Source organism: Panthera tigris, chromosome B4 (genome assembly GCF_018350195.1).
Source record: "Panthera tigris isolate Pti1 chromosome B4, P.tigris_Pti1_mat1.1, whole genome shotgun sequence".
NCBI classification, from domain to species: Eukaryota; Metazoa; Chordata; class Mammalia; order Carnivora; family Felidae; genus Panthera; species Panthera tigris.
Genome location: NC_056666.1, coordinates 109,277,547 through 109,290,361, shown reverse-complemented (window position 1 = coordinate 109,290,361; position 12,815 = coordinate 109,277,547). Strand labels below are relative to the sequence as shown.

The window sequence follows — 12,815 nt, the reverse complement described above, 5'->3', positions numbered from 1 at the left end:
GTAGTAGCCCACGTTTACTTTTTAATATAATTTTGTTTTTACCTTCATCTGGTATGCATTAAATGAAAAGTAATTACCTTGCTACTTAATTTTAATCTCTAGGTTAGAAGTATTTAGGATTTCCATTTTTGAAAGTAAAACCAATGTTTCAATGACATATATGAAAATAATAAATGAAAGTGTTAGTATTATCCATTCCCACATAATTTGAAGAATGTTTTATGTTAAGATGGCACATATTTTTATAAAAGTCTATGAAAATTCTAAGTAAACTTTGCTGTGTGGCTGAACCAAGAATAATTTTTATCTCAAAGAATATGTATTAATTTCAATGAAAATTATTAGGATCAATGGAGAAATAATTATATGGACAGTGTTTACATTTGTACATGTAATTTATAAATGTTTAGGTAATCAGTTGGCATATGAAAATAGAAGAACTACGTCTTCAAGAGCTTAAACTAAATAGAGAATTAGTCAAGGATAAAGAAGAAATAAAATATTTGAATAATATAATTTCTGAATATGAGCATACAATCAGCAGTCTGGAGGAAGAAATTGTGCAGCAAAACAAGGTTTCATTTTATATTTATTTTGTGGTCTTGTTGCTAAGATACTAAACATAAGAATATTGTATGAGTGATTCCATTATTCTCTTTTTTTTTTAAGTTTATTTGTTATGAGAGAGATTGTGTGCGGTATGCATGTGTGCGAGCTGGGGAAGGGGAGAGAGAGAGAGAATCCCAAGCAGACTCCGGGCTATTAACCCAGAGCCTGATATGGGGCTCCATTTTGTGAACCTTGAGATCATGACCTGAGCCGAAACCAAGGGTCAGATGCTTAACCGACAGAACCACCCAGGCACCCGTGCATTATACTCTTAATTGATTGTAGCTCTCATTATTATTGTTATAACATATTCGTTGTCTTATTTTTGTTAATACTTATTTATTTATTTTGAGAGAGCAAGTGAGCAAGCATGAGCGGGGGAGGGGCAGAGAGAGGGAGAGAGAGAATCCCAAGCAGACTCCAGGGGGCTGTCAGCGCAGAGCCTGGCGCAGAGTTTGATCTCACATGAGGTCATGACCTGAATGGAAATCAAGAGTTGGACGCTTAACCCACTTAGCCAGCCAGGTGCCCCTGTTTCTTATTTTCTAAGGCACTCAAAAATTTGTATTTATTTACTTATGTTGTAATAGTAGTTTTAAACTTAAAAGAAATAATACATAAATTTATTTGGTAATTAATTTTTATTTTGACATTAGTTATGTGACTCTTCACAGTTACGAGTCTCTAGTGGCTCTCATTGATGGAGTAGGAGAAGGCAGCTTGGTGTAGAATAAAGCACATATACTTTAGAGGCAGACAAAATTCCCTAAGCTCATGCTTGCTTGCCTCAAAATTTGTTGTTCCCTCCACTTAAAGTGTTCTTAGCCCAGATCCTTGTATTGTTTATGCTTTCATTGCTTCTGGGTCTTAGCTCCAATGTCTTACCTCATCAGTGAGGCCTTCATTAGCCACCCAGTATACAACAGTAAATTCTACCATCAAGATTCCCTAACTAGGGATTATCTAAGTTCATTTTTCTCCAGCACTCATCATCCTGTAACATGTTACATGCGTATTTATTTATTGCCTAGAATAGCGCTTAGCACATAGTTCATGTCATTAAATGTGATGGATGGATGCATGCATGGAGAGATTGAAATCCTGATGTCACATTTTCTATCTCTGTGATCTAAGGCAAGTTACTTAATCTCTCTGAGTTTGCATCCTTTTTCCATAAAATGAGAATACAGTGACCCCAAAGGGTTGTTGTAAGGATTAAATAAGAACATGTATGTAAACTTTTTTGTCATATGCTTGGTCAATGTCTGTGTGTCTGATAGTTTCATGAAGAAAGGCAGATGGCCTGGGATCAAAGAGAAGTTGAGCTAGAACGTCAACTAGACATTTTTGACCATCAGCAAAATGAAATACTAAAAGCAGCACAAAAGGTATGAATGATTAACTCTGTTTGCTACTCTATAGCATGGCCTATAGTGTTAACCCACAGAAGTGGTTTTAAAGTCCAATCAAATTTTATTGATATTGCCTTCTTTTATTTCAAATATAAGTGAGGTTTAACCATGTTTTGTCCTATAGTTGTAACAGTATTATTCTTAGTGATGTAACTGCTTTTTCTCAAAAATGCTATTTCTTAATAGTGTGAAGAGGCGACAGGATCATTGCCAGACCCTAGTTTGCCCCTTCCAAATCAACTTGAGATTGCTCTAAGAAAAATTAAGGAAAATGTTCGAATAATCCTAGAAACACGGGCAACTTGTAAATCACTAGAAGAGGTAATAAGAATTTGCATTTTTATTAGTGTATTATTGGGTATGTTTCTAGAATTTTCTAAATATTTTTTAACAGGGCTGAAGCATAGAATCATGAATCTGTTGCTAACTCTAATCTTCTTTTCTACTCTAGTATAATGTTCTTAATAAAGAGCATTATTATAAGGAACACCAGATAGGGTTAATGTGAATCATTTCATCACTACTTGTCACTCACTGATGAGTAGTAGTAAACATGAAAGGAAACAAAAAGCATCTTGTAGTTTTATGAGCAATATATTACCTTTTCTCTATATGATCAAGAATTGTTTTCATACTTGTTTATTTTATGTTTTATTTTGAAGTGCATGCTGTATGCTCTGAATCAGTTTCAGTTCATTCCTTTTATGGGTGGCTAAAAGGTTTGCAAGAGAGCTAGAAATTATTTCTTTAATCTGGGTCTTAAATTTGATTAATATGTGATCAAATCTCTTTATTACATCATACAGAAAATATAAACTGAAGATGATTTTCATTTTGGTTTGCATCTAAACATAGTAATGGTAAATACATTTAAAAATTTTGTAAATGGTAAAACAAATTGCAAATAGTACATTTTTAATCAATTGAAACAGTTTTTTTCAGTAATTGTAGGATTTGTCACTTATGTGAATTGCCACTGAGTTATTTGATTTAAAATATCTGCCTTAATCCTACAGAAGAGTAAACATTTTTCCTATTTTATTTTAATAAGCTACAGATTTTATAATGGTGATTCATTGACCTAGGCCACTAAAGTTCCAATTTTTTTATACTCAGCTGACTTTTATGGCTTACTTTTCTGGGGCTCTGATAGTTATTGGGCCAAACTAAAAGAAATGATTTATTACATTTCCTTTCTAAATCTACTACCACCACACACATTTCTCGTTCTAAAATTACAAGAGCTAAATAAAGTGAACAGTGAAGTTTATAACACATTATAATCTTATAAATAAATGTGCATGCAGACAAGTGTGCTGCCACATGGAAATATAAGAAATATAACCTTATTAATATCAGTATATCACTAATATAAGTATGATGTGAAAAATAAAGTGAAACTCCTTTTTTTTTGCTTATAATTAATCTGACCAAAATTCAGATGAAGCATTCTAAAATGAAAATATATACTTTAATAATTTTATTATGATTTGATCATTGCAGAAGCTAAAAGAAAAAGAATCTGCTTTACGGTTAGCAGAGCAAAATATTCTGTCAAGGGACAAAGTCATCACTGAACTAAGGCTTCGATTGCCTGCCACTGCAGAACGTGAAAAGCTTATAGCCGAACTAGGCAGAAAAGAGGTAGAACCAAAATCACATCACACACTGAAAATTGCTCAGCAGACCGTTGCAAATATGCAGGCAAGGTTAAACCAAAAGGAAGAAGTGTTAAAGAAGTACCAACATCTTCTGGAAAAAGCAAGAGAGGTATGTTATTATATTATGCTTTGCTCTTTTCTTTATTATGTTTTTTAGTCAAATGCCAAATACTATTCTTCCCTGAAGTGGTAGTTTGTTTCTTGTTTTCAAGTGATTCTATTTAGGAATTTTTACTTTCACATGATAGGATTAAAGCTCTGTCAATAAACCTGGCAGTTTGTAAATGTGTATTTTTCTCTTATGACTGACTAAACCAGGACTAGCTGTCATGGTGAAACCGTTACGATTTTGAAAAATATCAATGGAGTTTATAGGTAAAGATTGAGGCAATAAGTTAGAATGAAATCTATCACACTAGTTAGCAGTCAGTGGAAATCTGATTTGCTAGAATGTTGATAGGAAAATCTATAACATTTAAAAAATTTTCTAGAAACAAGTTAAAAGATGATGGATACATATTATTCTAATATTAAGAATAAATTATGATTTAAGGCTGGATTTGCCAATATGAATATGTACCAGGGGAATAAATAACTGGTGTAAATATATTTATATGTACGCCATACAGGTAATGTTCCTTCCCTATCTCATAGGGATTTTGGAAGATTAAAGGTAATAAGATATTTAAGATCTTTAGAATGTGAATTTATTTAATAGTTTATGATACAATTTTGATTTGCTATAAATAGGAGCAAAGAGAAATTGTTAAGAAACATGAAGAAGACCTTCATATTCTTCATCGTAAATTAGAACTACAGGCTGATAGTTCACTCAATAAATTCAAACAAACAGCTTGGGTAAGATTCTGGGAACTTTGTTCTATCCTTTTTTTTTTTTTTTCTTTTTTTTAATTTTTACTTATTTTGGTGGAGGCGGAGGGGCAGAGAGGGAGAGAGAGAATCCCAAGTAGGCTTCACACTGTCAGCACAGAGCCTGATGTAGGGTTGATCCCACGAACCACGAGATCATGACTGGAGCTGAAATCAAGAGTCAGATGCTTAACAGACTGAGCCACCCAGCCACCCCTGTTCTATTCTTTGTTGATTTTTGAGACCATATAATTGAAAATTTAGCTCTCATGATTTTTTTTTTTTTTTTTTTTTTTTGAGTAGAAGCCATCCTACGTGTGTTGGAATAATCACAGCTCTGATCATTTTTCCCCCTACATCCACGTCTTTAGTAGCTCACCACTGCCTACAAAATCATGTTTATATTTATTAGCCATGTGCTCAAAGCCTTGCATGATCTGACTTCAGTCTTTCTTTTCAATTCTGTTCACCGTAAGTTTACCAATATGTAACTGCTTTTCATGTTCTGAATTCAATTAATACTTGCTTCCTTTGATCTTTGTCTTCTATATATGTGAACTGACCTAACTTTCATCTCCTAACATGGAAATCTTACCATTCTTTTTTTTTTTTTTAAGTTTACTTATTTTGAGAGAGAGAGAGAGAGAGAGAGAACGAGAGAGAACAAACATGAGTAGGGGAGGGGTGAAGAGGGAGAGACAGCAAATCCCAGGCAGGCTCTGCACTGTCAGTGTGTGTCTGATGCGGGGCTCAAACTCACACGTGTGAAGTCACGACCTGAGCTGAACATATCTTAGCATTCTTAAGCCTTAGCTAATGAATTCAGTCAACATTTATTGATCGTCCACTACATGTGGATGCTTTGCTCAATATTGGGACCACAAAGAATAAGATCTGTATTTCTTGTCTTCATAGGCTAGTAAATCATTAAATTTAAATTAGAAATCATATTTTAATCATTTGAGGAACCAAATTAAAATTATGGAATAGGTATGGCATTGGGTTGTACATGCTCATGGCTAATTTATTCATATTTCCTAGGATTTAATAAAACAGTCCCCTACTCCAGTTCCTACCAACAAGCATTTTATTCGTCTGGCTGAGATGGAACAGACAGTAGCAGAACAAGATGATTCTCTCTCCTCACTTTTAGCCAAACTAAAAGAAGTATCTCAAGATTTAGAGAGACAAAAAGAAATCACTGAATTAAAAATCAAAGAATTTGAAAATACCAAATTGCGGTAAGTTTTAGGAATGTATTATAAAAACAGGCAAATGGTAATAATGATAGAATGAGGATAAATGTAAGCATTTGCTGTGTCATGCATGGTCTAAAACCTTTATGTGTATTATCTCATCTCATTTTATTCTCAGGACTATTATGACATAGATTATTCTCTCCATTTTTCATATAGGGAACAAGGCCACAGGAATGCTCAGTAACATGCCTTAGGAGGAGATAGAAAAGCCACGATTTGAATCTAGTTAATCTGGCCCAAGAGCCAACTCATGATTCTTGTTCTATACTCTCATTTTTAACTTCTTTAATTAAAGCATCCATTTAATCATCTATAAAATAGAAATGACCTTGTCTCCTTCTATATGAAGGCCAAATGATACTGTATGTGAAAGTAATTTGAAAATTGTAAAGTAACATATAAATATGGAACTTTTGTTTACACACCTGTAACAGTTTCTAGCACATAACAGAGGTTCAATATTTGTTGAATGAAAAATTATTTTTTTAATTAATCATACTGACAGCATTCATTTGCTCTATTAGAGATTTTAAACGTTGTTCAACCAGTTTATCAGAATATAGATTTTAGATCTAAAATAGGTTTATAGTGTATTTTGTAATCATTGTAGAATGTTAGGAATGAGAGAGTGTCTGCATTGTGCGAATGGCAGCCTAGGTCCTTGGATTGCCCGTGAGAAGATTTACGTGGGGATCAGTGCTCAGAATAAAAACGTCCAGAAGAAAAGTAGCAAGCACAAAGCAGTTTATTAAAGTAAAAGTACACTCCAAGGTGGGAAAGGAGAGTGGGTAGGTTCCCTGAGGTGGAATAAGCCCCTAGGTTGTTTTGGAATTAGATAGTATTGGGTTTCTCTGGGCTGGGAGAAGCCCCATCATTTGGGAAACTCCTCCCACAGTTTGGGAGGGGGAGTCTGACCCTGTAACGTTTGCACCAGAACCTTCATGTGGCAGGTGGGTCGAGGAGGAGTAGAGGCAGGTAGGGGTATCTATGCATTATAGTGAGTCTAAGGGTTACCCTGGGGCAGAGGTGGAAGAGGAGAGTGCATGTTCTCTGCACCTGTGGCTCTTGATCTATCAGGCCCAGGGTCTTGAAGCCACAAAGCCCCCATGTTGAACTCTGGCTTATAATGTGTTCTTTTTTTTTTTTTTTTTTTCTTTTAATTGTGGTCCTTGCCTCCACTTCAGGCCTCTGTCATTCCCTTTCAAGGACTTGGGACTCTGCCTCAGGGTGTTCCTTCCACTGCTCTTGTCTAGCCTCTACCTAACAGCTGTCTCTGTGGACCTCAATTTCTCATCTGAAAAAATGAGAAAGTTGAACTACTTGACTTTATAATTCCATTCCAGCTCTGAAAGTCTTACAATTTTATATTCTTAACCTACTTATCCAAGATGTCTCTGACAATATTAACACTACTTTTGCTTTATTAAGAAGCTACCACTTTTAAGAAATTACTCTCTGAAAGAAAAAGAGAACCAGCAATAGTATTTGGTATCTTTTCAATCTCATTTCCCCCATTGTATTAAATTTTCTACATGAGATGTTATTTTTGGTAAGTTTCTGTCATGTTTTGGAGTATAAAATTGCTTGTGCTTTTGCATCTAATTCCTGAGTGTAGAAAATAATCATCTTTTGAAATACCTTGTATATATATAAATTTTTGCCACATGAAATCCTTGAGTGGTTGTTTTGTACTTTACCATTGTCATTTTAAACTAAAACTGTACTTTTATTCTGTGTGCACATGGATATGTGTATTTTAATGTGTCTTAAGAAATTATAGACCTGTGTGTTTACTTTAGTAAGACCTCATATTTTCATAATTTGATAATTATTTGTAGTAACTTCAGTTTTTGTTACATCTTGCAGGAGACATAGTATTTAAAGTGCTATTTTGTTCCTTATATTGTCTAGAGGTACAAAATTACTTGATGCAGTTGTTGCCAAAAATAGTAAATAACTACAAGGAAAAGTCTATTTTATGTTAAGTTTAAGGGTTAAGTGGAACAAAGAATTGTTCTTGTTTTGATTTGAATTAAGACTTAGGTTGTAGGGATACTTAGGACCCAATATTTGCTCTTTATAAAATTCCTATCCATCAGAGTGTTAATTGCAGCAACGTCACCATTAAATACATATGTTTGCTTATATTAGGCTCCAAGAAAACCATGCATATGAAGTGAAAAAAGTGAAAGCAGAAGTAGAAGATTTAAGGTGTCTTCTGGCCCAGTCACAAAAGGAGTCACAGAGTTTAAAATCTGAACTTCAGGCTCAAAAAGAAGCAAATTCAAGAGCTCCAACAACTACAATGAGAAATCTAGTAGAACGGCTAAAGAGCCAGTTAGCCTTGAAAGAGAAACAACAAAAAGTAAGTAACAACAGAGTATTGTCAATATTTAGGGAATATATGTGGTAATAGATTGCTTTTAGAAAAGACTTGTAAAAGATTATATATATAAATCTGTTGTACTAAAAAATATGAGCTTTGTCTTATGCTATTAAGTAGGATATTCGCCTTTTGGTGGGGTTTTAAAGTACAGATATAGCCCAGTTTCTTTGTATGTTGTCATCAGTTTGATTTGTGGGTTATCTGTAGGAAATAAGGGGAAGTCTTAATCCCATTACTTTCTCTCCTTTTCTAACTGGGATTTTATGCTACTGAGGCTATTTTGAATAATATTTTGAATGATTGAACAATTTGGGGGAGTATGAGGGAGATAATGACAGTGAGGAGGAAAGTTTAAAGAAGGAAGTCACAGAAATAGATTTTTGAGAAGCAGTTGGTCAGCGGATTGTCTGAGGTATTTTTAAAATTTATCTCAGGTTTGAGATACTCAATTGTTTTAGAAGGTGCCACTGTATTTCTGTGCTAGCTTGTGAAATTTATTGGCAAATTTCAAGTCTCTTCTAATCCTATCATTTTACTTGTCTATATAAATTCCATTAATTTCACTTGTACTAAGTAATTCAGATAAATATCTAAACTTGGATATTGAAGGGGGGCACCTGGGTGGCTCAGTCGGTTAAACATCCAACTTCAGCTCAGGTCATGATCTCATGGTTCGTGGGTTCAAGCCCCATGTTGGGCTTTGTGCTAATAGCTCAGAGCCTGGAGCTTGCTTCAGAATCTGTATCTCCCTCTCTTTCTGCCTTTCCCCAACTCCTGCTCTGTCTCTCTCGCTCTCAAAAATAAACAAACACTAAAAAATAAATAAATAAACAACCAAACTTGGATACTGAAAACAAAACATACGGCTTTTATAGCACAAATGGCTTGATTTAATATTGGTTCTCAAAATTAGTGTCAAGATTTTGAACTCACATGCAGTTTGAAAAGAATTGAGTGCAATTATTATAGAAATTTCATTTGAAAAAGTTAGACTCTTTGTGAATTATGTTTGTGTAAAGACATGGCATTTTAGGAAAATAGTTAAAAGTGATACATGTTAATTTTTTTGTATTATGCGTTGTTCATATAAAATATTCTAAAAAAGTGTATATGTTATAATATTCAGGCACTTAGTCGAGCACTTTTGGAACTCCGGACAGAAATGACAGCAGCAGCTGAAGAACGTATTATTTCTGCAACTTCTCAGAAAGAGGCAAACCTCAATGTTCAACAAATGGTTGATCGACATACTAAAGAGCTAAAGGTGAATGTCAACACATTCATTAATATAACAAAATTCCTTATAATTACTATTAGAAGAGGATCCACTTTGATATATAGCAATTTTGATAATGAATAGAGAATTTATTCTAATGAATTACTGATAGATAAACATACATTTTTGAGTAATAAGAATCTTCATTGTTCTCACACTGATGGTCATCTTGGAAATTAGCAAAAATAGACCATTATTAGCTACTTCTTCCTAATAGAATTAACGAAGATTTTACTTAGAATTTTTGTTTCTGTGTTGATGAGATATGTATGTAGATTTCCTTGTTTTATTTCTTTTGCTTCATCAAATTTTTCTAATTTTTTACTAGTTCATAATATGAGTTAATTAGCTTTCCTTTTTTTTTTCCCTGAAATAGTTTATGGAGATTATATAGTCCTTGACATTTAATCCATAGAGCTGTGTAACTCTGAAGGCTTTTTTGAAGTTAAATATGTATTTTTTTGGCTATGTATTTTATTGTTTTCAAACATGATAGAGCATTAGATTTGGTGATTTAAGATTATTTTTACAAAACACATGTATTTCATAATGGTTTTTAAATTTCTTTACATAAAGTTTCATAGAGTATATTCTGCATAACGTGAAAAATATAAAAGTTGTGTTTTATTTTGTTTATAATTTTGATTTACTCTCGACTTACTTGTGTGTGCTCTTCACCACCATTAAATTGTGTAGGGACTGGATTTTACTTAGGTGTTTTTGTTTTGCTTTGTTTTTAAGTTTATTTCTTTAGTAATCTCTCTACCTATCATGGGGCTCAAACTCACAACCCTGAGGGGCACCTGGGTGGCTCAGTCAGTTAAGTGTCTGACTTCGGCTCAGGTCACGATCTCACAGTTCATGAGTTCAGGCCCCAGGTCAGGCTCGGTGCAACATCTCAGAGCCTGGAGCCTACTTCAGATTCTGTGTCTCCCTCCCTCTCTGCCCTCCCCTGCTTGCATTCGCTCTCTCTCAAAAATAAGTAAACAGTAAAAATTTTTTAAAAAAACCTCAGGACCAAGATCACCATCAAGAGTCACATGCTCTTCTGACTGAGCCAGCCAGGCGTCCTTCTCTCTCATTGTACCTATATGTACTCATTGTACATATAGGTACAATGAATCTCTCATTGTACCTATCAAGATTATCAGTATAGTTGACAGTAAAAACCCATTAAGTAAATAAATATATAAAGAGGAATACCCCTTTGTTGATTTCTTCCTCAATACCTCTTTGCCTGAAATGTCATCTTCTCTGAATCCTTAACAGTCTTAAAGTCCTTTTTCTTGAAGCCTTTTCTGACTTCTCCTGGACAGTGTATGTTTCTTCTAACTGTATTATAATAGTGCTAAATTTCTTGTTAGTGTTATTGGTAATAATTTTGACCTGTAGTAGTTTATCCAACAAAACCTACTAAGTACCAGTATTTTTATCGCTGTTACTGTATGGGACAGCTGGGAACTCCTGTATAGTGGGTGGCTTCAACATACTGTCAAGCACTGCAAGTTACCCTTTTATGTCCTGTCTTTACAAAGTGGGTTAGTACTACAAGTTAGAGATTTTGTTTTATACTGGCATTTTAAATGCCATGTACATTCATATGTCCTTATTCCTTTAAATCAGTTCCACCGTAATAAAACCTTTGCTTATTTGATAAAATTTTGTTTCTGGGTGTTTGCTGAAGCTGAATTGCCTTAGACTGTTTCTTCATGTTTTGTTTTTCTCAAAAGAGACTTGGTTCATTTGAAACGAAGACAGAAAAATATATGTAGTTAGTGGGGTTTTTTTCCCTGCGACCTTAAAAATTCAGATTGAAACTTTACTTTTAGTAAGTTTTAATTTTATAAGCATTAACTAAACCTTTTTTAATAAGTATTATTAAAAATAATTTGTTTCAATAAAAATTTGGATCCACTTTCTTTTTAATAAGTAATAGATGTATTATATTTTATTGTTGATACTTGATGAAGATTCATGAATTAAACCTCTCTTTGTTTTAGTCACAAATTGAAGACTTAAGTGAAAATCTTTTAAAGTTGAAAGAAGCTCTTAAAACAAGTAAAAACAGAGAAAACTCATTAACTGATAATTTGAATGACTTAACCAATGAACTGCAAAAAAAACAAAAAGCTTATAATAAAATGCTTAGAGAGAAAGATGGAATTGATCAAGAGAATGATGAACTGAAAAGGCAAATTAAAAGACTGACCAGTGGATTACAGGTAATTTTATGTTTAATTGTGATAATGTCTTTTATTTAAAATATGTAGGTAGTTTATTCCCACTTTTTAATTTCACCTATTTGCTGAAACAACTTTCAGATCACTTTGATTAATGTGGCTAATTCCTTCAGTGACCTCTGTTGTATTTGTTGTTTTAGAGTAGCCTATCTTTAAAATGCAGAAGCATCCATAGTGCGTCAGTAGTGCATTTAGAAAATGTGGTTAGCTATAGCCTCAAAAGTTTCTATAATTGGACTATTTATTGTGTATTTTGTTTGGTACTTTTTTACTTCTAAAATGTAAAAATACATCTTATATTTTAGGGAAAATCTCTGTTAGATAATAAACAAAGTTTAATTGAAGAACTCCAAAAGAAAATTAAAAAGCTAGAAAGCCAACTGGAAAGAAAGGTGGATGAGGCAGAAATAAAGCCTATGAAAGAAAAGGTATGTGAAGAAACATACTGATTAATATGTTTAATGTAATGATAGCCTAACTTAAATTATAGAATTGATGAATAGGTAATATATGCTAGAGGCTCCTGGGCTGCTCATTTGGTTGAGAGTCTAACTCTTGATTTTGGCTCAGGTCATGATCCCAGGGTCGTGGGATTGAGCCCTAATTTGGCTCCATGCGCATGGAGCCTGCTTCAGATTCTGTCTCTCCCTCCCTCTGCCTGCCCCTCTCCCCGGCTTGCGTGCGCATGCTCGCTCGCTCTCTCTCTCTCTCTCTCTCTCTCTCTCTCTCAAAAATACTGTATTAATTTGAGGACCTAACACATAATATAAATAATATAGAGAAGTCTAAGATGAGTTTCTGTCCTTTAGAAATTTAGTGACCCTAGATCATGACCTGAACCAAAATCAAGATTCAGGCACTAACCAACTGAGCCATGATGGTGCCCCTATAATGTAATTCCCGCTCAGAAGTGACTACAACATCATTATGTCCTCTTCCTGACAAAGTACCTCTAAAATCCCCTCACACCTTACATATCCAGCTTTTCCCCAATATAGTTGTTTATGCAGGTAGGTGCTTTTGACCTTTGGGAAAGAAAGTTGGGTGTTTTTAGTCTACTACCTTGACCCAAATGTGTCCTTTTTATCATCCAGTAGAATGG

The 12,815-nt window shown here is 34.0% G+C and overlaps 1 protein-coding gene across 1 annotated transcript in view; it reads left to right on the top strand.

Moving 5' to 3' along the window:
- CEP290 (centrosomal protein 290) overlaps window positions 1-12,815 on the top strand; it is a 91,407-nt gene that overhangs the window by 51,936 nt on the left and 26,656 nt on the right. Inside the window, 10 exon segments of the mRNA XM_042992851.1 lie at window positions 411-575; window positions 1,890-1,997; window positions 2,208-2,342; window positions 3,525-3,791; window positions 4,433-4,540; window positions 5,594-5,793; window positions 7,963-8,176; window positions 9,324-9,461; window positions 11,474-11,695; window positions 12,019-12,141. Coding sequence (XP_042848785.1) covers window positions 411-575; window positions 1,890-1,997; window positions 2,208-2,342; window positions 3,525-3,791; window positions 4,433-4,540; window positions 5,594-5,793; window positions 7,963-8,176; window positions 9,324-9,461; window positions 11,474-11,695; window positions 12,019-12,141 — 1,680 coding nt within the window.